At 44.6% G+C, this 27,237-nt stretch overlaps 1 protein-coding gene and 1 long non-coding RNA gene across 2 annotated transcripts; both read right to left on the bottom strand.

The window, feature by feature from the left end:
- Window positions 1–918: 918 nt before the first annotated feature.
- LOC115165773 (F-box only protein 44) lies at window positions 919–25,321 on the bottom strand. The gene is made up of 6 exons (XM_029719128.1): window positions 24,596–25,321; window positions 16,199–16,460; window positions 15,972–16,089; window positions 10,375–10,470; window positions 10,140–10,275; window positions 919–1,278 (listed from the first exon to the last, which is right to left on the bottom strand). The coding sequence occupies exons 1-6, from the start codon at window positions 24,992–24,994 to the stop codon at window positions 1,132–1,134; spliced, it is 1,158 nt and encodes a 385-aa protein (XP_029574988.1). The 5' UTR covers window positions 24,995–25,321; the 3' UTR covers window positions 919–1,131.
- Window positions 22,772–24,588, bottom strand: LOC115165775 (uncharacterized). Its single transcript, XR_003870238.1, has 2 exons — window positions 23,241–24,588; window positions 22,772–23,018 (listed from the first exon to the last, which is right to left on the bottom strand). It is a non-coding gene; the product is annotated as an uncharacterized LOC115165775 (long non-coding RNA).
- Window positions 25,322–27,237: the final 1,916 nt, after the last annotated feature.

The following is a 27,237-nucleotide window of genomic DNA, read 5'->3' as shown; positions in this document are numbered from 1 at the left end:
TCTCCTTCCTGAGCGGTATGAAGGCTGCATGGTCCCATGGTGTTTATACTTGCATACTATTGTTTGGACAGATGAACATGGTACCTTCAGGCATTTGGAAATTGCTCCCAAGGATGAACCAGAGGTCTACAATTTTTTAGGTATTGGCTGATTTTTGATTTTCCCATGATGTCAAGCAAAGATGCATTGAGTTTGAAGGTAGGCCTTGAAATACATCCACAGGTACACCTCCAATTGACTAAAATGTCAATTAGCCTATCAGATGCTTCTAAAGCCATGACATTTTCTGGAATTTTCCAAGCTGTTTAAATGCACCGTCAACTTAGTTTATGTAAACTTCTGACCCATTGGAATTGTGATATAATTCACTGTAAGTGAAATAATCTGTCTGTAAACAATTGTTGGAATAATTGTGTCATGCACAAAGTAGATGTCCTAACCAACTTGCCAAAACTATAGTTTAATAACAAGAAATGTGTGGAGTGGTTGAAAAACTAGTTTTAATGACTCCAACCTAAGTGTATGTAAACTTCCGACTTTACATTACCAGTCAAAAGTTGACACCTCATTCCAGGGTTTCTTTATTTTCTGCATTGTAGAATAATAGTAAAGACATCAAAACTATGAAATAACATATGGAATCATGTAATTACCAAAAAAAATATTCAATAAAAATATTTGGAGATTCTTCAAAGTAGCCACCCTTTGCCTTGACGACAGCAGCTAGATGTGGTTGGAATAAACAGTGGTTTCTGTTTTCTTACTACAAATGTGGCTATATCCTTATTACGGTTTAAGCTACAAAAAATTCTAACCCCATCACTGAAAGATAAGACTGAGGAACACGTTCTTGTCTTCTGTTTCTCTCTACAGTGTCCACAAGGACTCACTAGAACAGAGTGGACAACAGGCACTAAATCAGACAAGGGGAAAATGTATTTTAATATATAAAAAAGTATATATTCTATAGCTAGAATCGTCTATATCCATATGGAAACAGTGTGGCAAAGGCAGAAAAGACAGAATAAGGTGTACACTATGCTAAGGTAAGTTTCAGATGCTAAAGTGAAGCTTGCAGGTGGGCACAATGTTCACGTAACCTCTTGGGAGAGTAAATGGGAACACCGAAATCTATCTGTCCACCGATGGGCAGATCTCGATGCTACTGTTGGTGACCCGAATTCCATACCAGCCGGCCCAGTACAGAGTGTCCTTTCCTCCATGAATGAATCGGATGTACCGCACACCTGGTCCATAATTCTTGAACACATGAGTCATCTGAAACATGGAAGAGGATCATTGAAGAGACCATATTTTCATGTTCAATTGTAATTAGTATGCTTTGTTTAATTGGGAACAATCTGTTTTGTATATACAGTTGAAGTCAGAAGTTTACATACACCTTAGCCAAATACATTTAAACTCAGTTTTTCACAATTCCTGACATTTAATCCTAGTAGAAATTCCCTGTCTTAGGTCAATTAGGGATCACCACTATTTTAAGAATGTGAAATGTCAGAATAATAGTAGAGAGAATGATTTATTTCAGCTTTTATTTCTTTCAACATATTCCCAGTGGGTCAGAAGTTTACATACACTCAGTATTTGGTAGCACTGCCTTTAAATTGTTTAACTTGGGTCAAACGTTTTGGATAGCCTTCCACAAGCTTCCCACAATAAGTTGGGTGAATTTTGGCCCAATCCTCCTGACAGAGCTGGTGTAACAGTCAGGTTTGTAGGCCTCCTTGCTCACAAATGCTTTTTCAGTTCTGCCCACAAATCTTCTATAGGATTGAGGTCAGGGCTTTGTGATGATCACTCCAATACCTTGACATTGTTGTCCTTAAGCCATTTTGCCACAACTTTGGAAGTATGCTTGGGGTCATTGTCCATTTGGAAGACCCATTTGCGACCAAGCTTTAACATCCTCACTGATGTCTTGAGATGTTGCTTCAATATATCCACATCATTTTCCACCCTCATGATGCCATCTATTTTGTGAAGTTCACCAGTCCCTCCTGCAGCAAAGCACAACCACAACATGATGCTGCCACACCATGCTTCACGGTTGGGATGGTGTTCTTCGGCTTGCAAGCCTCCCCTTTTTCCCTCCAAACATAAAGATGGTCATTATGGCCAAACAGTTCTATTTTTGTTTCATCAGACCAGAGGACAATTTTCTCCAAAAAGTACAATCTTTGTCCCCATGTGCACTTGCAAACCGTAGTCTGTCTTTATGGCGGTTTTGGAGCAGTGGCTCCTTCCTTGCTGAGCGGCCTTTCAGTTTAATGTCGATATAGGACTTGTTTTACTGTGAATATAGATACTTTTGTACCTGTTTCCTCCAGCATCTTCACAAGGTCCTTTGCTGTTATTCTGGGATTGATTTGCACTTTTCGCACCAAAGTACGTTCATTTCTAGGAGACAGAACGCGTCTCTTTCCTGAGCGGTATGACGGCTGCGTGGTCCCATGGTGTTTATACTTGCATACTATTTTTTGTACAGATGAACGTGGTACCTTCAGGCGTTTGGAAATTGCTCCCAAAGATGAACCAGACTTGTGGAGGTCTACAATTTTTTTTTCTGAGGTCTTGGCTGATTTCTTTTGATTTTCCCATGATGTCAAGCAAAGAGGCACTGAGTTTGAAGGTAGGCCTTGAAATACATCCACAGGTACACCTCCAATTGACTCAAATGATGTCAATTAGCCTATCAGACATTTTCTGGAATTTTCCAAGCTGTTTAAAAGGCACAGTCAACTTAGTGTATGTAAACGTCTGACCCACTGGAATTGTGATACAGTGAATTATAAGTGAAATAATCTGTCTGTAAATAATTGTTGGAAAAATGACTTGTGTCATGCACAAAGTAGATGTCCTAACCGACTAGCCAAAACTATAGTTTGTTAACAAGACATTTGTGGAGTGGTTGAAAAACCAGTTTTAATGACTCCAACCTAAGTGTATGTAAACTTCCGACTTCAACTGTACATTGCCAGTCAGTGTACAGTGCTTTTTGGAAAGTATTCAGACCCCTTAACTTTTTCCACATTTTGTTTTGTTACAGCCTTATTCTAAAATGGATGACAGTATTTTTCCCCTCATCAATCAACACACAATACCCCAAAATGACAAAGCAAAAAACGTTTTTTTAATTTTTTTGTTTAGAAATGTATTTATTTAAAAAAAACTTAAATATCACGTAAGTATTCTGACTCTTTACTCCGTACTGTGTTAAAACTCCTTTGGCAGCAATTACAGCCTCGAGTGTTCTTGAGCATGACGCTACAAGCTTGGCACACCAGTACTTGGGGAGTTTCTCCCATTCTTCTCTGCAGATCCTCTCAAGCTCTGTCAGGTTGGATGGGGAGAGTTGCAGCACAACTATTTTCAAGTCTCTCCAGAGATGTTAGATCGGGTTAAGTCCGAGCTCTGGCTGGGCCACTCAAGGACATTCAGACTTGTCCCGAAACCACTCCTGCGTTGTCTGGGCTGTGTGCTTAGCGTCGTTGTCCTGTTGGAAGGTAAACCTTCACCCCAGTCTGAGGTCCTGAGCGCTCTGGAGCAGGTTTTCATCAAGGATCTCTCTGTACTTTGCTTCGTTCATCTTTCCCTCAATCCTGACTAGTCTCCCAGTCCCTGCTGCTGAAAAATATCCCCACAGCATGCTGCTGCCACCACCTTGCTTGACCGTAGGGATGGTGACAGGTCTCCTCTTGGCATTCAGGCCAATTATTGGTTTCATCAGACAGGTGCCTTTTGGCAAACTCCAAGCAGGCTGTCATGTGCCTTTGACTGAGGACTCGCTTCCGTCTGGCCACTCTACTATAATGGCCTTATTGGTGGAGTGCTGCGGAGATGGGACAACCTTCCAGAAGGATAACCATCTCCACAGAGGATCTCTGGAGCTCTGTTAGAGTGACCATTGGGTTCTTGGTCTCCTCCCTGACCAAGGCTCTTCTCCCCCGATTGCTCAGTTTGGCCGGGCGGCCAGCTCTAGGAAAAGTATTGGTGGTTCCAAACTTCTTCCATTTAAGTATGATTGAGGCAACTGTGTTCTTGGGGACCTTCAATGCTCTAGACATTTTTTAGTACCTTTCCCCAGATGTGTGCCTCGACACAAACCTGTCGTCTCGGAGCTCTACGGACAATTCCTTCAACCTCATGGCTTGGTTTTGCTCTGACATGCAGTCAACTGTGGGACCTTATATAGACAGGTGCTTGCATATCCAAATCATGTCCAATCAACTGAATTTACCACAGGTGGACTCCAATAAAGTTGAAGAAACATCAAGGATGATCAATGGAAACATGATCCATCTGTGCTCAATTTCGAATCTCATAGCAAAGGGTCTGAATACGTATATAAACAAGGTATTTGTTTATTTTTTATAAAATGTGCCAAAAAATTCAAAAAACCTGTTTTCGCTTTGTCATAATGGGGTATTGTTTGTAGATTGCTAAGGAAAATGTTTTGTTTAATCCATTTTATATCAAGGCTGTAACGTAACAGGAAGTACCCATCCTAAGGACTATTCAAGACTGGTCTGACCAATTGGAATCCACGCTTCAAGATTGTTTTGATCACGTGGACTGGGATATGTTCCGGGCAGCCTCCGAGAATAATATTGACGAATACACTGAGACGGTGACTGAGTTTATCAGGAAGTGTATAGGAGATGTTGTACCCACTGACTTACCCTAACCAGAAACCGTGGATAGATGGCAGCATTCGCACAAAACTGAAAGCGCGAACCACCTCATTTAACCACAAGGTTACTGGGAATATGGCAGAATACAAACAGAGTCGTCATTCCCTCCGCAAGGCAATCAAAACAGGCAAAACGTCAATATAGAGACAAAGTGGAGTCGCAATTCAATGGCTCAGACAAGAGACGTACGTGGCAGGGTCAACAGACAATCACAGACTACAAAAGGAAAGCCAATCATGTTGCGGACACCAACGTCTTGCTTCCTGACAAGATAAACCTGTTCCTTGCCCGCATTGAGGATAACACAGTGTCACTGACCCGGTCCGCTACCAAGGACTGTGGGCTCTCCTTCTCCGTGGCAGACGTAAGTAAGACCTTTAAACGTCTTAACCCTCGCAAGGCTGCCGGCTCAGACGGCATCCCTAGCCGCGTCCTCAGAGCTTGCGCAGACCAGCTGGCTGGTGTGTTTACAGACATATTAAATCTCTCCGTATCCCAGTCTGCTGTCCCCATATGCTTCAAGATGGCCACCATTGTTCCTGTACCCAAGAATGCAAAGGTAACTGAACTAAATGACTAAATGGCCCCATAGCACTCACTTCTGTCATTATGAAATGCTTTGAGAGACTAGTCAAGGACCATATCACCTTCACCTTACCAGTCACCCTAGACCCACTTCAATTTGCTTACCGCCCTAATAGGTCCACAGACGATGCAATCGCCATCACACTGCATAATCCCATCTGGACAAGAGGAATACCTATGTTAGAATGCTGTTCATTGACTAAAGCTCAGCATTCAACACCATAGTACCCTCCACACTCATCATTAAGCTCGAGGCACTGGGTGTGAACCCTGCCCTGTGCAACTGGGTCCAAGAAAACATGACGGGCCACCCCCAGTTGGTGAAAGTAAGAAACAACACCTCTACTTCGCTGATCCTCAACACTGGGAACCCACAAGGGTGCGTGCTCAGCCCCCTTCTGTACTCTGTTCACCCATGACTGCGTAGCCAAGCACGCCTCCAACTCAATCAACAAATTTGCAGACAACAACAGTAATAGGCTTGATTACCAACAATGGCGAGACAGCCTACAGGGAGGAGGTGAGGACTTTGGGAGTGTGGAGCCAGGAAAATAATCTCTCACTCAACGTCAACAAAACAAAAGGAGATGATCGTGGACTTCAGGAAACAGCAGAGGGAGCACCCCCCTATCCACAGACGGGACAGCAGTGGAGAAGGTGGAAAGCTTCAAGTTCCTCGGCGTACATATCACTGACAAACTGAAATGGTCCATCCACACAGTGTGGTGAAGAAGGCGCAACAGCACCTCTTCAACCTCAGGAGGCTGAAGAAATTTGGCTCGTCACCTAAAACCCTCAAACTTTTACAGATGCACAATTGAGAGCATCCTGTTGGGCTGTATCACCGCCTGGTATGGCACAACGTATCACTGGGGGCAAACTACCTGCCCTCCAGGACACATACAGCACCCGATGTCACAGGAAGGCCAAAAAGATCATCAAGGACAACAACCACCCGAGCCACTGCCTGTTCACCCCGCTATCATCCAGAAGGCGAGGTTAGTTACAGGTGCATCAAAGCTGGGGCCGAGAGACTGAAAAACAGCTTCTATCTCAATGCCATCAGACTGTTAAATAGCCATTACTAGCACAGAGAGGCTGCTGCCTATATACACAGACTTGAAACCATTGGCCACGTTAATAAATGAATACTAGTCACTTTAATAATGTTTACATATCTTGCACTCATCTCATATGTATATACTGTATTCTATACTATTCTACTGTATCTTATTCTATGCGGTTCTGACATTGCTCGTCCATATATTTATATATTCTTAATTCCCTTCCTTAGATTTGTGTGTATTAGGTATAGGTTGTGAAATTGTTAGATATTACTTAGATATTGCTGCACTGTCAGAACTTGACGCACAAGATTGAGCTACACCCGCAATAACATCTGCTAAACACCTGTATGTGACCAATACAATTTTATTTGATAACAAAATGTGGAAAAAGTCAAGAGGTCTGAATACCTTCCGAAGGCACTGTATATACAGTACCAGTCAAAAGTTGGGACACACCTACTCATTCAAGGGTTTTTCTTTATTTTTACTATTTTCTACATCGTAGAATAATAGTAAAGACATCAAAACTATGAAATAACACATATGGAATCATGTAGTAACCCCAAAAAAATCTATATTTGATATTCTTCAAAGTAGCCACCCTTTGCTTTGATGGCAGCTTTGCAGACTCTTGGCATTCTCTCAACCAACATCACCTGGAATGCTTTTCCAACAGTCTTGAAGGAGTTCCCACACATGCTGAGCACTTATTGGCTGCTTTTCCTTCACTCTGCAGTCCAACTCATCCCAAACCATCTCAATAGGTTGAGGTCAGGCGATTGTGGAGGCCAGGTCATCTGATGCAGCACTCCATCACTCTCTCTCTTGGTCAAATAGCCCTTACACAGCTTGGAGGTGTGTTGGGTCAGTGTCCTGTTGAAAAACAAATGATAGTCCTATAAGTGCAAACCAGATTAGATGGCGAAATGCTGCATAATTCTGTGGTAGCCATGCTGGTGAAGCGTGCCTTGAATTCTAAATAAATCACAGACCGTGTCACCAGCAAAGCACCCCCACACCACCTCCTCCATGCTTCACGGTGGGAACTACACATGCAGAGATCATCCGTTCAACTACTCTGCATCTCACAAAGACAAGGCGGTTGGAACCAAAAATCTCAAATTTGGACTCATCAGACCAAAGGACAGATTTCATCTGGTCTAATGTCCATTGCTTGTGTTTCCTGGCCCAAGCAAGTCTCTTCTTCTTATTGGTGTCCTTTAGTAGTGGTTTCTTTGCAGCAACTTGACCATGAAGGACTGATGCATGCAGTCTCCTCTGAACAGTTGATTCTGATATGTGTCGGTTACTTGAACTCTGTAAAGCATTTATTTGGGCTGCAATCTGAGTTGCAGTTACCTCTACCGAACTTATCTTCTGCAGCAGCGGTAACTCTGGGTCTTCCCTTCCTGTCCGGGTCCTCATGACAGCCAGTTTCATCATAGCGCTTGATGGTTTTTGCGACTGCACTTGAAGAAACTTTCAAAGTTCTTGAAATGTTCCATGTCTTAAAGTAACGACGGACTGTCGTTTCTCTTTGCTTATTTGAGCTGTTCTTGTCATAATATGGACTTGGTCTTTTACCAAATAGGGCTATCAACTGATTGGCTCAAACGCATTAAGGAAAGAAATTCCAAAATTAACTTTTGACAAAACACACCTGTTAATTGAAACGCATTCCAGGTGACTACCTCATGAAGCTGGTTGAGAGAATGCCAAGAGTGTGCAAAGCTGTCATCAAGGCAAAGGGGTCGCTACTGTGAAGAATCTCAAATATAAAAAGTAATGATTCCATATGTGTTATTTCAGAGTTTTGATGTCTTTGATGTATTAAATAGTAAAAAGAAAAGAAAAACCCTGGAATGGGTAAGTGTCCAAACCTTTGACTGATACTAATATATAGTTTACAACCTCACATGCACGCCTTTTTACCTTGTTTTTATCTGCACTGTTCGGCTTTAAATAGTTTTTTTTGTGCAAAAAAACCGCCAAAAAACATCTTGCAATGCAATCACTGAAAATGTCTAATGCACACAAAATCTTAGTAAAACAAGACAAGGAGAAACCACATTGTTGATTGTGTACTCAGCTACAGTCGTATGATAAAGTTTGGGCACCCCTCTGAGGCTGCATAATAATTTACTCTGTCGTCACAGAAAATGATCACAGTGGCATGCCATTCATTTTCTAATAAAAGCTGAGTACTGGGGTATTGTCCAGACAAAGATTTTTAGTGTAGCAATATTAAATTGTATGAAATTAAATCAGATGTGAAAAATAGGCTATGCAAAAATGTGGGCACCCTTGTCATTCTGTTGATTTGAATACCTGTAACTACTTAGCACTGATTAATTGGAACACACACTTGGTTTGGTGAGCTCATTAAGCCTTGAACTTCATAGACAAGTGCATCCAATCATGAGAAAAGGTATTTAAGGTGGCCAATTGCAAGTTGTTGTTCTCTTTGACTCTCCTCTGCAGAGTGGCAACATGGGGGCCTCAAAACAAATCTCAAATGACCTGAAAACAAAGATTGTTCAACATTATGGTTTAGAGGAAGGCTACAAAAAGCTATTGCAGAGATGTAAGCTGTCAGTGTCCACTGTGAGGAACATAGTGAGGAAATGGATCACAGTTCTTGTTAAGGCCAGAAGTGGCAGGCCAAGTAAAATATCGGAGAGGCAAAGGCGAAGGATGGTGAGAACGGTCAAAAACAGACCACAGACCACCTCCAAAGACCTACAACATCATCTTGCTGCAGATGGTGTCACTGTGCATCGTTCAACAATTCAGCGCACTTTGCACAAGGAGAAGCTGTATGGGAGAGTGATGCGGAAGAAGCCTTTTCTGCACACACGCCACAAACAGAGTCGCTTGAGGTATGCAAACGCACATTTGGACAAGCCAGCTTCATTTTGGAATAAGAAGCTGTGGACTGATGAAACAAATCATTTTATTTGGTCATAACAAGGGACGTTATGCATGGCGGCAAAAGAACACAGCGTTCCAAGAAAAACACTTGCTACCCACAGTAAAATTTGGTGGGGGTTCCATCATGCTGTGGGGCTGTGTGGCCAGTGCCGGTACTGGGAATCTTGTTAAAGTTGAGGGTCGCATGGATTCCACTCAATATCAGCAGATTCTCGGGAATAATGTTGAAGAATCAGTCACAAAGTTGAAGTTACGCCGGGGATGGATATTTCAACAAGACAACGACCCAAAACACTGCTCAAAATCTACACGGGCATTTATGCAGAGGAACAAGTACAATGTTCTGGAATGGCCATCCCAGACCCCAGACCTGAATATCATTGAGAATCTGTGGGATGATTTGAAGCAGGCTGTCCATGCTCGACAACCATCAAACCTAACTGAACTGGAGATGTTTTGTAAGGAGGAATGGTCCAAAATACCTTCATCCAGAATCTCATTAAACGCTATAGGAAGCGTCTAGAGGCTGTTATTTTAGCAAAAGGAGGCTCTACTAAATATTGATGTTATTTTTCTATTGGGGTGCCCAAATTTATGCACCTGTCTAATTTTGTTTTGATGCATATTGCACATTTTCTGTTAATCCAATAAACCTAATTTTACTACTGAAACATTACTGTGTCCATCAGTTATTTGATAGATCAAAATTAAATTGCTGATCCAAACACCCAATTATTTATAAATGGAAATCATGGAAATTGTCAGGGGTGCCCAAACTTTTTCATACGACTGTATTTACAGACCCATGTATATGGAGAATTATCTTTAAGTCTGAAGGTTTTACCTGATTCCATTTATGATCATCCCAGTTCTGAAAGATGACAGTTCCTGGACTAAACTTCTTAATTGGCTGCTTCTTATGATTTAGCAACTCAACACAGATCTTATATTTAGCGCCACATTCCCTCCGTGGAGCATACCTGATATGGACACAAACATACAAGTTGTACAGTAGTCTATTCCTCTGACAAGTATAGAGTAGCAGACACTGAATGACAAAATCCTAATATTCCTCTCACCAGTCGGATATTATGATGTCGGGTTGAAAGTCATCCATGAAAGAAGGCCTGTAACCCTCTTTCTCCAAGTCAATCAGCTGAGACTTCCTGCAGGTCCTGAGATGAACCAAAGACGAGGACACACACAGCAAACACATTTACAATTGTTGATAGTAAGCAGCCATCTAAGTGTCCATATAGGCTAGACCAGGGATGGGCAACTGGTGGCCCACAGGCCGCAAGTAGGCCCGCAGGTCAATTTCCAAAGACCAAAAAAATATATAAAATCAGTCGGGATCTCGATGTCCTCCCAAGTGGTGCAGCGGTCTAAGGCACTGCATCTCAGTGCTAGAGGCGTCATTACAGATCCTGGTTTGATCCTGGTGTGTTGTGTGTTAATAACATTCAGACTACGTTACCCAGCAGGCTATGCAGGGGGGGGGGGGGGGGGCAGGTTGTTGAAGAATGCCTTGCATGGCTAAACAAGGAGTTTTCTAGCTGAAGTTTATGTTCATTAAAAGTACTTAAACCTACGAACCGGTTTATCATTATACAAGGAACAAACATAACATGGTGTCAGATTGGTAGTCGCTATGAAGACACAGAGAAAAGGAGTAACGCTGCAAATTTCCACGACAAAAATTGAACATTCTACCACAAGTCAAGTGACGTGAGTAGTCGAAGATGCTAGCTTGCAAGAGCAAGGGCAACTAGCCGCAGCAGCGAGAGTGACAGCAGAGAGAGCGAGAGTGACAGCAGAGAGAGCGAGAGTGACAGCAGAGAGAGCGAGAGTGACAGCAGAGAGAGCGAGAGTGACAGCAGAGAGAGCGAGAGTGACAGCAGAGAGAGCGAGAGCAGAGAGAGCGACAGCAGAGAGAGCGACAGCAGAGAGACCGAGAGTGACAGCAGAGAGAGCGACAGCAGAGAGAGCGAGAGTGACAGCAGAGAGCGACAGCAGAGAGAGCGACAGCAGAGAGCGACAGCAGAGAGCGACAGCAGAGAGAGCGACAGCAGAGAGAGCGAAAGTGACAGCAGAGAGAGCGACAGCAGAGAGAGCGACAGCAGAGAGAGCGAGAGCGACAGCAGAGAGAGCGAGAGCGACAGCAGAGAGAGCGAGAGCGACAGCAGAGAGAGCGAGAGCGACAGCAGCGAGAGCGACAGCAGCGAGAGCGACAGCAGAGAGAGCGACAGCAGAGAGAGCGACAGCAGAGAGAGCGAGAGCGACAGCAGAGAGAGCGAGAGTGACAGCAGAGAGAGCGACAGCAGAGAGAGCGAGAGCGACAGCAGAGAGAGCGAGAGTGACAGCAGAGAGAGCGACAGCAGAGAGAGCGAGAGTGACAGCAGAGAGAGCGACAGCAGAGAGAGCGAGAGTGACAGCAGAGAGAGCGACAGTGACAGCAGAGAGAGCGACAGCAGAGAGAGCAAAAGTGACAGCAGAGAGAGCGACAGCAGAGAGAGCGAAAGTGACAGCAGAGAGAGTGACAGCAGAGAAAGTGACAGCAGAGAGAGCGACAGCAGAGAGAGCGACAGCAGAGAGAGCGACAGCAGAGAGAGCGACAGCAGAGAGAGCGACAGCAGAGAGCGAGAGCGACAGCAGAGAGAGCGAGAGCGACAGCAGAGAGAGCGAGAGCGACAGCAGAGAGAGCGACAGCAGAGAGAGCGAGAGCGACAGCAGAGAGAGCGAGAGCGACAGCAGAGAGAGCGACAGCAGAGAGAGCGACAGCAGAGAGAGCGACAGCAGAGAGAGCGACAGCAGAGAGAGCGACAGCAGAGAGAGCGAGAGTGACAGCAGAGAGAGCGACAGCAGAGAGAGCAAGAGCGACAGCAGAGAGAGCGACAGGAGAGAGAGCGACAGCAGAGAGAGCGAGAGCGACAGCAGAGAGAGCGAGAGCGACAGCAGAGAGAGCGAGAGCGACAGCAGAGAGAGCGAGAGCGAGAGCGACAGCAGAGAGAGCGACAGCAGAGAGAGCGAGAGCGACAGCAGAGAGAGCGAGAGCGACAGCAGAGAGAGCGAGAGCGACAGCAGAGAGAGCGACAGCAGAGAGAGCGACAGCAGAGAGAGCGACAGCAGAGAGAGCGACAGCAGAGAGAGCGAGAGTGACAGCAGAGAGAGCGACAGCAGAGAGAGCAAGAGCGACAGCAGAGAGAGCGACAGCAGAGAGCGACAGCAGAGAGAGCGAGAGCGACAGCAGAGAGAGCGAGAGCGACAGCAGAGAGAGCGAGAGCGACAGCAGAGAGAGCGAGAGCGACAGCAGAGAGAGCGAGAGCGACAGCAGAGAGAGCGACAGCAGAGAGCGACAGCAGAGAGAGCAAGAGTGACAGCAGAGAGAGCGACAGCAGAGAGAGCGACAGCAGAGAGCGACAGCAGAGAGCGACAGCAGAGAGAGCGAGAGTGACAGCAGAGAGAGCGACAGCAGAGAGCGACAGCAGAGAGAGCGAGAGTGACAGCAGAGAGAGCGACAGCAGAGAGAGTGACAGCAGAGAGAGCGACAGCAGAGAGAGCGACAGCAGAGAGAGCGAGAGCGACAGCAGAGAGAGCGAGAGCGACAGCAGAGAGAGCGAGAGCGACAGCAGAGAGAGCGAGAGCGACAGCAGAGAGAGCGAGAGTGACAGCAGAGAGAGCGAGGCTGCATTGGAATCTGTTGACGAGCAAGTTGATGAGCAACATACTGAAGTAAGAGAAATGGACACTGTTCCTGTTCTCCGTCATGGATAGGCTTAGTCCTCCTACTCCTATGCAGTTAACAGGCAATCTAGCTGACGATTGGAAATGTTTCAAGCAGAGATTCAATATCTCCCTAGCAGCCAGTGGAGCAGGGGGAGATGACAAATTGAAAGCTTCCATTTTTCTGCATGTTATTGGAAAGGATGTATTGGACATTTAAAACAGCTTTTCGGCAAGACAAGGCAAACTTGACATTGACTGTGCTAATGGCTGAATTTGATGAGTACTTTGTATCAAGCCAGAACGTCACGTTTGAGATATAAGTTTCTCTCATGAACAGAAACAGGGAGTCAGTTTTAACCAGTATTTGGTTGAGCTGAACACACTGAGAAAAACGTGTGAATTTGAAAATCTGAAGACTCACTAGTGAAAGACAGGATAGTCTGTGGCAAACTTGATAATGGACTCAAGGAGAGATCGCTGCGTGAGCAAGATTTAACTGTGGATAAAGCAGTGAATATGTCTAGCAGCTGAAACCACCAGCTGAAACCACCAGAGCACAAGCTAAAGAGCTGTGCAGGGATGAGACGTCAGCGCATGCAATACAAAGAGGAGCACCACACACAACGCCTTACAAAACAAAAACTAGCAAAAAGAAAAAAACACTACATGTGGAAAACGTGAATTTATCCACAAGCCAAAAAAATTGCCCTGCATTTGGCAAATCATGTAACAACTGTGGGAAAAAAAGATAATTTCTCAAAATGCTGCAAAGCTGAGGCTACAAACAAAAAGGTTCACACAGTCAAGGAGGAGATTGAAGAATTATTTGTTGATTCTGTGGAAATATGCAATGCAGTAAAAGCTGAATAGATTGTGCCATTAACTGCCATTATTCAAGCTTGATACTGGAGCACAGGTAAACCTGTTGTCGCTGGATGACTACAAAACACTGAAGGTGAAGAGCAAAATACACCCGGTGAAAATTAAGGTTACTGGTTATACTGGGGAGAACGTACCAGTCAAAGGAAGCTGCATAGTAACTTTACAGCACAAAGGAAAACAGTTCAGAGCACAGCTGCTGATCGTGGAAAAGAGTGTACAGCCTATTCTAGGAATCAATGCATGTGAAATGCTCCATTTGTTGAAAAGAGTATGTAGTGACATCACAGACTGAAAATGACCAAGAATCACTACTGGCTGAGTATGAGGATGTGTTTGAGGGTCTTAGATGTTTACCAGGAAAACACAAAATATGTACTGATGACATAATTAGTTGTGCATGCATGCATGCATGCAGAAAAGTTCCATTTGCACTGAGGAAAAAGCTCAAGGAGGAACTCGGAGGCATGGAAAAGATGGACGTCATCAAAAATGGATGAACCTACAGACTGGGTAAGCTCACTGGTTATTCTGGTGAAAAATAATGGCAATCTCAGGATATGTCTAGACCCGAGAGACCTCAACAAAGCAATCAAGAGAGCATTTCAAGTTGCCAACCAGAGAAGAGATAATGTCGCAGTTTGCTGGAGCAAAGTGGTTCAGTAAGCTTGATGCCTCATCAGGATTCTGGCAAATGAAGCTAGACGATGCAAGCTCAAGGGCAGGTACAGATTTCTTCGTCTACCATATGGGATTCTCTCAGTGCCAGAGTTCTACCACAAAACAATCCACATGATCTTCGAGCACATTCCAGGAGTGGAGACCATGATGGATGACATCATCGTCTGGGGGTCCACAAAAGAAGAACACGACGAGACAGTGAGACAAGTGCTGGACCTGACACGGAAAGTCAACCTAAAACTAAACAAGGACAAATGCAAGTTTGGTGTGAAAACACTTACCTTTGTGGGAGACGTACTTTCAGAGGATGGAGTCAAACCAGACCCGAGGAAAACACCAGCCATCAACAACATGGAGCGCCCGAAGATCAAGGACGACGTGAGATGCTTCATGGGCATGATCACCTACATTGCAAAGTTAATTTACCCAGCAGGCTATGCCCAGCAGGCTATATGTTCATTAAAAGTACTTAAACCTATGACCCGGTTTGTCATTATACAGGTGACAAACATAACACCTGGGCTGTATCACAACTGGCCGTGATCGGGAGTCCCATAGGGCGGCGCACAATTGGCCCAGCGTCGTCCGGGTTAGGGTTTGGCCATCAATGTAAATAAGAATTTGTTCTTAACTGACTTGCCTAGTTAAATAAAGGTTAAATAAAATTTAAATAGTAGAATACACAAGATGCAATCTCAAAATTAGGTTGTGCATCAGCAGTTTCTCTCTTATGTCAGTCACTGACAGTCACTCGATTAGCCTACGTCAGCAAAATCTTTTAAGGTTGGTAAGTTAATCCAGCGGCCAGCTATCTAAACTTGTCTTAATCATGGTCGTATTACCGACCTGGGCCCCCATTGATTTTGTTCGTCACCATCATTCATATTAAATACCGCAAACATTTCTCTCCACCCTATGGCACAAGTTGTAGAATTGCAGGAAATACGCTGTAGAACTGCATTTTTCTCTCCGCCCCATTGCAAAATGCCTTCTTGATTTAAAACCACTACAATTTCTCTATGCCCCATGGCAAAATGTGTAGAATTGCAGGAAATTAAATCTAAAACTTTTTCTCTCCACTGTCAAGAGGAGGGCCGCTAATATGTTTTGCTCGCAAGCTGGGGGTCTGGAGGCCCACGAGCCACTGTGGACTCCCATGATGAGTTCAGATTTTTTTATGGCTCCCACCCCCATCAAAGTTGCCCATCCCTGGGCTAGACAGCAAGGTCATTGTCAATTGCACTGTATCCATTTTGCATCATAGGTATTATTACCATTCAAATGTATTAGAGCTGGAAAAGAAATACAACACCAATGTGGATGTGAAACAAAGTGGGACCAAGTGATATTCTCTCACTGAAAAACTAATATGGTATAGTAGTATACTCACGAGTAAGAAGTCGCAAAGTATTTTTGGACCGTGTTGTCAGGATGCGGCACTTCTTCCACTGACTCTATTTTCCATCTATCCCCTCCATTCTCCATAATTTCCCAGCCCTTGAATTTATCTGGAGAAAAATAGTAAGGGAAGGATTTGAAATGTGGGTTCTGGGGTTAACAACAGGACCCCCCATACACCAACAGAGAATTTAGACATTTCTGTGGCTCGACTCTTACCATCTGCTCTGGGGTTCTTGAGAAGATTACGTCTGTTCTTACACAAGAAGTAAAACAAACGCCAGTCTTTAGGCAATTTAGTGGCATCACATGTCTGGTATCCTTCTCGTCGGCACCTCTCTCTCCAAAGAGAATCACTGTCCACCACTTCTTTCCACTCACGACACACAAGTCGACAGACACACACCACCTGCTGTGGAGGGACATTTAGGAGCATCTCCTCCAGGACATCAAGAGGGAGCACAGGTAGCATGCCTGTGAACTGAACAAGAGAATGGATGTTTTCGTTGACATGGGAGACATTATGTACTATGGACTAATTAAACAAAATTATAGCTCTTTGGCAATACAGATCAGTGTTGTGTTTACTTACGACCAAATTAAGCGTTCAATGAAAATAACTCTCCCTAGAATAAAAGATGGGGGAGGTTTGATAATTCTGTGAGGTTGCTTTGCTGCCTCTGGTACTGGAGGCCTTGAATGTGCACAAGGCATCATGAAATCAGAAGATTACCAGCTGTTTGAGTCCAATGTTCAACACAGTCCAAAACTGGGTCTCCATTAAAAGTTGTAGATCTTCCAGCAGGAGAACGACCCCAAACACACATCAAAAAGCAACCAGGAATGGTTAACAAGAGATGCTGGACTGTTCTGGAGTGGCCAGCGACGAGTCCAGATCTGAATCACATCCAAAACCTATAGCGAGAGCTGAAAAAAGCAGTTGGCGGAGGGCACCCCTCAAACGTTGAAGAATTAGAGCAGTTTGCTGCTGAAAAATTGGCAAAATTGTCAGTAGCGGGTGCAGCAAGCTCATTGATGACTACAACAAACGTTTGTTTTACTCTTTCAATGAGCTTATAATATAAACTCCAAAGTGAAAGGTACTGTTTATTAATAATAATAATAACAAGACAATCTCTTGTTCGTATTCTGATAATAGCTTTGCAGCACTAAATTGTTATAGGTTAGGATGTCTCTGGGCCTCCTCTGCCAGGCTGAACCCCCTGTCCTCTTTGGGGTCTCCCTGAAGACAGGTTGGCACTTCTTCACAGTGAAGTTTCTATCAGTCTGACCCTGTTCCTCACTATTATCGGATACTAGCTGTGTGCTGCTCTGTCTGCTCTCGTCATCCATAAGTGGCCTGTTGATGAATACTGGATAAGAATCCTCATCTGAGCTCTCAGACTCAGCGCTCTCAGCATTTCCCTTCTCCACAGACCTCTACGCTGGGGCGGTTCCCTTCTCCACAGACCTCTACGCTGGGGCGGTTCCCTTCTCCACAGACCTCTACGCTGGGGCGGTTCCCTTCTCCACAGACCTCTACGCTGGGGCGGTTCCCTTCTCCACAGACCTCTACGCTGGGGCGCTTCCCTTCTCCACAGACCTCTACGCTGGGGCGCTTCCCTTCTCCACAGACCTCTACGCTGGGGCGCTTCCCTTCTCCACAGACCTCTACGCTGGGGCGGTTCCCTTCTCCACAGACCTCTACGCTGGGGCAGTTCCCTTCTCCACAGACCTCTACGCTGGGGCAGTTCCCTTCTCCACAGACCTCTACGCTGGGGCGGTTCCCTTCTCCACAGACCTCTACGCTGGGGCAGTTCCCTTCTCCACAGACCTCTACGCTGGGGCAGTTCCCTTCTCCACAGACTACTCGGTGCTTGAAGTGGTTCCTCAAATGGTAGAGAATTATCTGACAAGAGCATATTGAATCGCAAAACCCAGACCCTGTCTGTACCCTCTCGGGTTTGACCTAGACAGGGCGGTCACCTTTCCTAGTTACTACCACGTGTATTTGGTCCTCCCAGTGTGATCTTAGCTTTCCCAGTGTGATCTTAGCTCTCCCAGTGTGATCTTAGCTCTCCCAGTGTGATCTTAGCTCTCCCAGTGTGATCTTAGCTTTCCCAGTGTGATCTTAGCTTTCCCAGTGTGATCTTAGCTTTCCCGGTGCCCCACGTTCTGACATGTTCCTCACCAGTACATGATCCCCTGAGAACAGAACCAAACAAATGTTCTTCCGATCGTAGTAGGCTTTCAACTTTGCTGTTGATTTCTCCATGTTTCTTATGGCGATATCATAGTCTTCCGCCATCAATTGCTGCAACTTCTTAGCATGATTTCTCCTGTTCCTTTATCTGTAACCCAAAGAAAAGGTCAAAAAGGTAGCAGTGGAGCCCTTCCAAATAGCAGGAAATGTGGTGAGAATCCAGTAGGTTCACTTGTGGTACAATTATATGCATGAATGACCTTGTTTAGATATTCACCCCAGTTTGCCTTTTTCTCGTCATCTAGTATGTGCAACATTGACAATAGTGTAGAGGTTCTGGAAGGCTCTGAAGAACTGATTTTCAAACTCTCTTCCCTGATCGTGATGGTTAATGACAAAGCCAAAAACTTTATGATAAAGTCCTCGAAAAGCTTTTTTGCTGCAGTTTTCCCTGACTTATTTCTGGTGGGGCAGGCTTGTGCATATTTTGTAAAGTTATCTAAAATAACTAAAATGTACTCGTAGCACCCTCTGCTCTTCTCCAAATGCACAGTCAATTGAAATCATCTGGAAAGGAGCTGTAGCCCGTACATGTTGCATTGAGGCCCTAGTTATTACACTGGGTTTATTTTGTTTGATACACACTTTAGTGATAAATTGTTCAATGCCATGTTGCATGCGTGGCCAATAAAAGCTTTGTGTTAAGTTCAACACTCTTTCTGTTCCTAGATGGGCCATTTCAGTGCGTAAGTACTTGTCATTTAGTGTTCTGTACGGACTTGGTACCACAACTTGTGTCCTTTTTGCTGTTTCCCTTTGTAATAATCCCTCTGGTGAGACATGGAGCCTGTTACACTCTTGCAGTAACTGACTTAGCATGACTTTTGTTGACATTGTTGGTTTTGGCTTAGTCCTTTGCCTTTTCAGTTCCAAGATACTCCATACAGCTGCATCCTTTAACTGAGCCTGCGTGAGATCGTGTGGAGACAGTCGGTCTGTAACTGTTCCCACCCACCTAAACAGCTCCTCTTGCACGGATGGCCTTAGTGTGACTGCGGATATCCAAGTTACACAGTCATTCTGTTGTGTCTGAACATTATTGAGTGTTGCTTTAACCATCTCAGGTGAGTGTTTCTCTGTGCATTCTTCCATGTAATGTTCAGCATGCAAAGAAGAACGTGACAGAAAGTCTGCGTCAGTGTTTAACATTTTCAGGACGATACTTCAGTGTGAGATTAAAGTCAGATAGCGCCTCCACCCAGCGATGACCGGTGGCATTCAGTCTTGCTGTAGTTAGTACATCATCACTGTATACTGTCACAGATGGAGCGTAAAAGAGGTCATCTCGGAACTGCTTAGTCACTGCCCATTTGAGGGACAAGAATTCCAGTTTCCCCGGGTGAAGGTGATAGTTTCTCTCTGCTTGTGTCAGGGTGCGGGAGCCATATGCAATGACTCTCAGTTGTGGGTTTTAGCTTGCTTGAGCCTGCTAACTGAGGAGTGTTAATTCACCTGTTTCCATACATGTTTCATTTTAAAACATGCATCTTACAAAGGAGTCGTTTAATCTAACTGCTTAACTATTTATCTGTACATGGAAATGTATTTGTTGTTTTTTTTTTTACTCATTTTTCTTCTAATCTATACAGGAAAATGCCACGGGCACTATCTGATGTGTGGACACATTTCACGGCAGCTAATGTAGAAGGAAAAGCTGTGTACATTTGCAAATACTATGCCAAATCATATGTGAAGAATTCAATAAAGAAGCAGAATCATCTGGCCAAGTGCATAAAGGTCCCTCAGCGCTCACAAAAAGCAACCTCTAACAAAAGTCCCTCTACTTCTATTCGAGTTGAAAATTATGAATCAGACACCTTATCGATAGCAACAGCTCAGGGTCCTCCTGGAATCAGAAGTTTTTTTTGACTCAATGGAGGAACGTAGTCAGAGAAATGCTGATGAATGTCTTGCTTGAGCTGTGTATGCAACTGGTTCACCTCTGATGCTCACAGGCAATGTGTATTGGAAGAGATTTCTGAATGTTCTTCGCCCAGCATACACCCATTCAACCAGACATGCTTTATCTACTCATTTGCTGGATGCAGAGTTCAACAGAGTTCAAGTGAAGGTCAAGCAAATCATAGAGAAAGCAGACTATTGCAATCATCTTTGATGGGTGGTTGAATGTTCGTGGGCAAGGAATAATTAAGTACATCATCTCCACCCCTCAACCAGTATTCTACAAGAGCACAGACACAAGGGACAACAGACACACCGGTCTCTACATTGCAGATGTGCTGAAGGCAGTCATCAATGACCTTGGACCACAGAAGGTATTTGCACTGGTAACAGAAAATGCTGTGAACATGAAGGCTGCTTGGTCTAAAGTGGAGGAGTCCTACCCTCACATAACACCCATTGGCTGTGCTGCTCATGAATTGAATCTGCTCCTCAAGGACATTGTGGCACTGAAAACAATGGATACACTCTACAAGAGCGCCAAGGAAATGGTTAGGTATGTGAAGGGTCATCAAGTTATAGCAGCGATCTACCTCACCAAGCAAAGTGAATAAGAGCACCATATTGAAGCTACCCGGCAAAACACGGAGTGGTGTCATCATGTGTGACAGTCTCCTGGAGGGGAAGGAGTCTCTCCAAGAAACGGCCATATCACAGTCTGCCGATATGAACAGTCCCATCAAGAGGATCCTCCTGGATGATGTATTTTGGGGGAAGAGTGGTAAGCAGCCTGAAACTCCTGAAACCTATAGCAGTAGTCATTACACAGATTGAGGGAGACAATGACATCCTGTCTGATGTTCAGACTGCTTGCAGATACAGTGGGGTGAAAAAGTACTTGATCCCCTGCTGATTTTGTACGTTTGCCCAGTTACAAAGAAATGATCAGTCTATAATTTTAATAGTTGGTTTATATGAACAGTGAGAGACAGAATAACAAAAAAATCCAGAAAAACGCATGTCAAAAATGTTATAAAATGATTTCCATTTTAATGAGGGAAATAAGTATTTGACCCCTCTGCAAAACATGACTTAGTACTTGGTGGCAAAACCCTTGCTGGCAATCACAGAGGTCAGACGTTTCTTGTAGTTGGCCACCAGGTTTGCACACATCTCAGGAGGGATTTTGTCCCACTCCTCTTTGCAGATCTTCTCCAAGTCATTAAGGTTTCGAGGCTGACGTTTGGCAACTCGAACCTTCAGCTCCCTCCACAGATTTTCTATGGGATTAAGGTCTGGAGACTGGCTAGGCCACTCCAGGACCATAATGTGCTTCTTCTTGAGCTACTCCTTTATTGCCTTGGCCGTGTGTTTTGGGTCATTGTCATGCTGGAATACTCATTCACGACCCATTTTCAACGCCCTGGCTGAGGGCTGTCCTAGGAGTGTCATCTGATGAAGATCTTCAAAGGTTAGTGCTGCATTTAGCTGTGGTTTTGGTTTTTGTGACACATATGCTAGCTTGAAAAATGGGTGTGTGATTATTTCTGGCTGGGTACTCTCCTGACATAATCTAATGTTTTGCTTTTGCTGTAAAGCCTTTTTGAAATCGGACAACGTGGTTAGATAAAGGAGAGTCTTATCTTTCAAATGGTGTAAAATAGTCATATGTTTGAGAAATTGAAATTATAGCATTTTTAAGGTTTTTCGTATTTCGCGCCAGGCACTACCATTGGATATTGGTGAGGCGTTCCGCTAGTAACCAGATTAAATCGGGTACGTTTTTTATCCGGCCGTGAAAATACTGCCCCCATCCCTAACAGGTTAACATGCAAATCAATTTATAACATTTTTGACATGCGTTTTTCTGGATATTTTTGTTGTTATTCAGTCTCTCACTGTTCAAATAAACCTATCATTAAAATTATAGACTGATCCTTTCTTTATCAGTGGGCAAACATACAAAATCAGCAGGGGAGCAAATCGTTTTTTCCCCCACTGTAGATGTAAGAGCAGAAATCCGTACAGCCATGCCCACTTCACTGTTGCTCCGAGCAGAGGAAACTGCAGTTCTGAAATACATCAAAAAGCATGAAGACTTCTGCCTGAAGCCCATACACGCCGCAGCGTACATGTTGGACCCCAAGTATGCCGGCAAGAGCATCCTGTCTGGTGCAGAGATCAACAAGGCCTATGGTGTCATCACTACCGTGTCTCGCCACTTTGGCCTGGAGGAGGGAAAGGTTCTTGGCAGTCTGGCAAAGTACACTTCCAAGTGGAAGGATTTATTCATTTGCAATTATGTCTACTTATGATAAGATAAAATGTGTATGTTTCGGTCTCCATATGATATGGTAAATATATCCAATGCAAAAAACATCTACATTTAAATGGTATTAATATTAATGTGCATATATTCCCACTGAAAGTTTCCACCTCTGAATATTCCACAAAATGTGCAACCCTAGTATTGCTCATGATTTCTGCCAGTGGTGTAATTTGTGTGTGGCAAATTCAATCTTCTCCATTCCTCACTTATGATGGATACCTGATTCCCTGTGTCCCATAGTGCTCGTCTTCTCACTTATGATGGATACCTGATTCCGTGTCCCATAGTGCTCGTCTTCTTCATTCCTCACTTATGATGGATACCTGAGCCCGTGTCTCATAGTGCTTGTCTTCTCCATTCCTCACTTATGATGGTTACCTGAGCCCGTGTCTCATAGTGCTTGTCTTCTCCATTCCTCACTTATGATGGATACCTGATTCCCTGTGTCCCATAGTGCTCGTCTTCTCCATTCCTCACTTATGATGGATACCTGAGCCCGTGTCTCATAGTGCTTGTCTTCTCCATTCCTCACTTATGATGGATACCTGAGCCCGTGTCTCATAGTGCTTGTCTTCTCCATTCCTCACTTATGATGGATACCTGATTCCGTGTCCCATAGTGCTCGTCTTCTCCATTCCTCACTTATGATGGTTACCTGAGCCCGTGTCTCATAGTGCTTGTCTTCTCCATTCCTCACTTATGATGGATACCTGATTCCCTGTGTCCCATAGTGCTCGTCTTCTCCATTCCTCACTTATGATGGTTACCTGAGCCCGTGTCTCATAGTGCTTGCGTATTTACACCCTGCAAATAACACCACACTTGACATTTTTTTCCAATGAGCTGTGCTACATTACAATGTTCTGGGGTAGCTGGAGTAGTTGGTCCCCACTCTCTCTGTGTCATGGGACAAGGTGAGTTGTGGTCGTTCATTTTGTGAGCAGTCTTAAATGTAGGTTGGTGCTGATTCTAATGATCCTGTTGGAACAATAGGCAGCTTTATGAACACAACTTAAACTGTGAGGTTCTCTCTCCCTTTACACTGCAGCCGCTGCAACACTGGATGGAACTAGACGTATCTAAGGTCACACACCGTTCCATGGTTGTGACCCTCAGGCGTTTCCCGATGGCTGTGCGTTGCCCCCGATCCTACATCCTACTGCCCAATGGATATCACTGCCACATTTGTAGCAATGCTGGCAAGTCTGATGACCAGTCTGTTGACCAGTCTCATAACTTTTGAATTTTCTTCTCTCTCCGTTGGTTGTACTTGGTTTTCTGTTGGAGCAATTCCTAACTGTCACCCTGGCCTTCCACTGACTGTACGAATGATGCTACATGTCAGTTCTTTGATCGCGTGCATCAATTTTACTCATGAGGGGCATTGTATTTATTTTGTATTTAATGTGGTCTGTGGGGGCTCTGCCTGTGCACATTCCACTCCGTTATCCCCATTATCCTCACGCTGTACTGCGTTCACTCATGTGGGTGTGAATTCACGTCAAATTCCGGCCTTTTTTATGTTTTTGCTTTCATTGCCCTGAGCAATTTGCATTTTCTCAAGCAACAGTTCATCACTGGTGTTAATATTCTGGAGATGCACTCTCATCTCTGTCCTGACGTTATTGTTTGTTAATCCAGAAACAATGGTCTGCAGGCATTGGCTCTTGACTAACTCACCCATATTTCATTCCTGATTGGGCACGATCTGAGGCTGATAACACTGTCTCAGGTCGAAGACTAGGAAGTCCAAGGCAGACTCTCCCGGCTCTTTTTGTTGCCTTAGTGAACTTGTGATACAGTTCAGTGGCGTCCTTCTCTGCATAATGTGTCCTCAAGATTTGCCTTAGTGTGTAGAATGTTATGTCTGTTTTTCCCTCCAGATAACACCTCATCTTAAAGCCCTGGGCTCACAGCTCTGATTACTGCTTCTATGATTTCTAATTCAGTGTATCCTTTTCTCAGTACATTTTCAATCTGATGTTCTAGGCTTCTGAAGCTGAGCTTACCTTTCTGATTCTGATCTATCTGTCCATGGATTTTAAAAGTCTTTATGACTGGGCATATTAACTCCACTCTCGCTCTCTCTCTGTGGTGTGTGCCTTTCAGTAGCTGGGCTCACCTTTCTGCTGGACTGAGGAGCCCCTACCTCCTCTTTTCGTCCTGCTGCAGCTCCTGTCTCTCCGCTGGGTTCGCTGTCCAATTGCGTCGTTGGCGCCGACTGGCTAGGACTTGTAGGCAGACGTTTTGCAGCATCCTCCGAGTCCAATATTACTTTTATTTCGTCTTTCAGTTGTAACAGGCAAAACATTCCCTCGTCCTCTGATTCCATTAAATCCTCCTTCTCACAGAAATCTTGAATCAGTTTGCGCCGCAATGCGCGACGGCTCTTTCCTTTCACTTCAGAGTCATCTACACCTCCTATTCCACAACGTACACACAGGTGCCGTAAATTGTCCTCAGTTAAAGTCCATAAACTCTGTTCGATTTCATCCAACAACGTTTCCCTTTCTCGATTCATATGTTCCTACTCACGTGGAAACAACGACAATGCAGGCAATGGCAAGATAGCTAGAAATCCGTTCCGTGGTTAGCCCGCTAACGTTAGCTAGCTAGTTCCTCTCAAACGTCTCTCACTCGTTGTCCGTACAAGGAATATGGGCCGGTGCTCACATGTAAATAACTCCCAGCTGTGCCTCCAAATGTGTTACCCTTTCTATGAGCTTGAACTATGAACTCCAACGCGAAAGGTACTGTTTATTTGCATTTTAATCACGTCAGCACGACTTAACATAAGTTTACAGCGTTTATGTTCGTTTTCCTTCCTCGCCCCTGTCCTTCTTCGATGAGGTTTAACGGCGGTTGGCATCCAATAAATGTTGCATTACCGCCACCTACTAGACTGGAGTATAACTCCCTTATGCTTTGATGAAATAAATACAAATACCCTACCATTTACAATACACTCACACAAAAAACTACATAAAAACACACACCACCCTACTACACTATTTAAATCTATTTAGTCCTACTTCAGGCCAACAGCATGAAAGGTTGGGACACCACCCCTTAACACACCCTGTACATTTTCTGATGTCAACCCAGCTAGCACAGTGGATCTGGGCCAATTCCATCTGAGTCTGGGCACTCGAGAGTCAGACTCGGCCGACGTCATGTGGCCCGAGTCTGGGCCACCTTAGGCAGTATTACTTATGGCTAGGATGCGGGGATTGAGCTCGGGCCGATTCCATTTGAGCTCGGGCCCAAATGTATTACTTTGGGCTCGGGACAATTCCGGTGAGAGTTATCTGGCCCAAATGTATTACTTGGATCTTGGGCCGATTCCGGTGAGAGTTATCTGGCCCAAATGTATTACTTTGATCTTGGGCCGATTCCGGTGAGAGTTATCTGGCCCAAATGTATTACTTGGGTCTCAGGCCGATTGGGGCTACTCTCTGGCAGATGATTACACGGGCTGCTTTATATAACATTTCATTATTTATTTATTGTTCCATATTTTCTCATTGTTTCTGTGATCAAAAAATTCCAGCTTAAGTAGTATTTTAGTATTTTTATACTTTGTGCAAGGCAATTGATAAGCATTAAAAACTTTGTGGATGGAGCCTCCCGAGTGGTGCAGCGGTCTAAGACACTGCATCGCAGTGAAAACTGCTTTGCCACAGATGCTAGTTCGATACCCGTGCCGGCCGCGACCGGGAGACCCATGAGGCAACGCACAATTGGCCCAGCATCGTCCGAGTTAGGGGAGGGTTTGGCCGGCCGGGATGTCCTTATCTCATCGCACTGTAGCGACTCCTGTGGCGGGCCAGGCGCATGCACGCTAACAGGGTCCCCAGGTGTACAGTCCGACATTTTTTTTTAGGGGGTGGATGGGTATAATTTGTATGCATAAAATGTATAATAGTAATATTTAAAATTACTAAATCAGGTAATTTTGTATACATTTATTTACATTTGCATCGGGCCGCTTCTGGGGGGATTCTGGTAAGATGCCGGCAAAGTCGGCTGAATTCCGGTAGACGGAAACGGCCCGATGTACTTGGGCCGATTCTGGGCAGTCATTCATTTTGATTCCAGGCCGAGTCCGACACTGAGCCGATTCAATCAGTTCCGGCCCCCCGGAAGAGGGCCGGCTTCTGGGCCGATTCTTCATTGCTAGCTGGGAAGTCTCGCACACCCAAATACCTCTCTGCAGATGCCACCACAACTTAAATTTTCTGTGACTTACATTCCATCCCTGCAGTACAGTTAATAACCATTGCTATAAATGCTAAAAATCCAATCTTACTGAAACATATATCACTTGTTGGTTTATCCCTCTGTACTGGTACAGATCTACTCCTCACACCACTCCTCTCAGGATCCCTCCTCCTTGACCCATCTTCCTCTACTTTCTTCACTGCCTCAGCATATGACAACTTCTGCACATCTCTAACCGTGGAAACCTCAACCTGCCTCTCTCACACCGGACATTTCTGATCCCCAGCCCATAGGCACCCCTACAATTAACACATACCAATACTGTCCCCAATGCTACACATTTCTTTGCTTCATGCCCTTCTGCACACTTCTCACACCTAGGAACCTCCCTCCTTCACACTTCTGCCACATTCCCATAAGCTTGACACCTGTAACAACGTAATGTATTTCGGCACAAAAGATCGTACAGGACAACTTATATATCCTAATATCTCTTTATCAGGCAAAGACACAACATCAAAACTCAAAAGAACAGACAACGAC

The sequence above is a fragment of the Salmo trutta genome, chromosome 28 (genome assembly GCF_901001165.1).
Source record: "Salmo trutta chromosome 28, fSalTru1.1, whole genome shotgun sequence".
NCBI classification, from domain to species: Eukaryota; Metazoa; Chordata; class Actinopteri; order Salmoniformes; family Salmonidae; genus Salmo; species Salmo trutta.
This window is presented reverse-complemented; position numbering and strand designations above follow the sequence as displayed.

What these genes read in the sequence shown, in the direction of transcription:
- LOC115165773 (XM_029719128.1), bottom strand. Translation starts at nt 24,994, where the DNA reads ATGAATCGAGAAAGGGAAACGTTGTTGGATGAAATCGAACAGAGTTTA. An exon ending in CTCCTCAGTCCAGCAGAAAG is followed by an intron (nt 16,461 to 24,595) that starts GTGAGCCCAGCT and finishes TCTCTTGTTCAG; the next exon opens with TTCACAGGCATGCTACCTGT. An exon ending in GACATCATAATATCCGACTG is followed by an intron (nt 10,276 to 10,374) that starts GTGAGAGGAATA and finishes TGTCCATATCAG; the next exon opens with GTATGCTCCACGGAGGGAAT.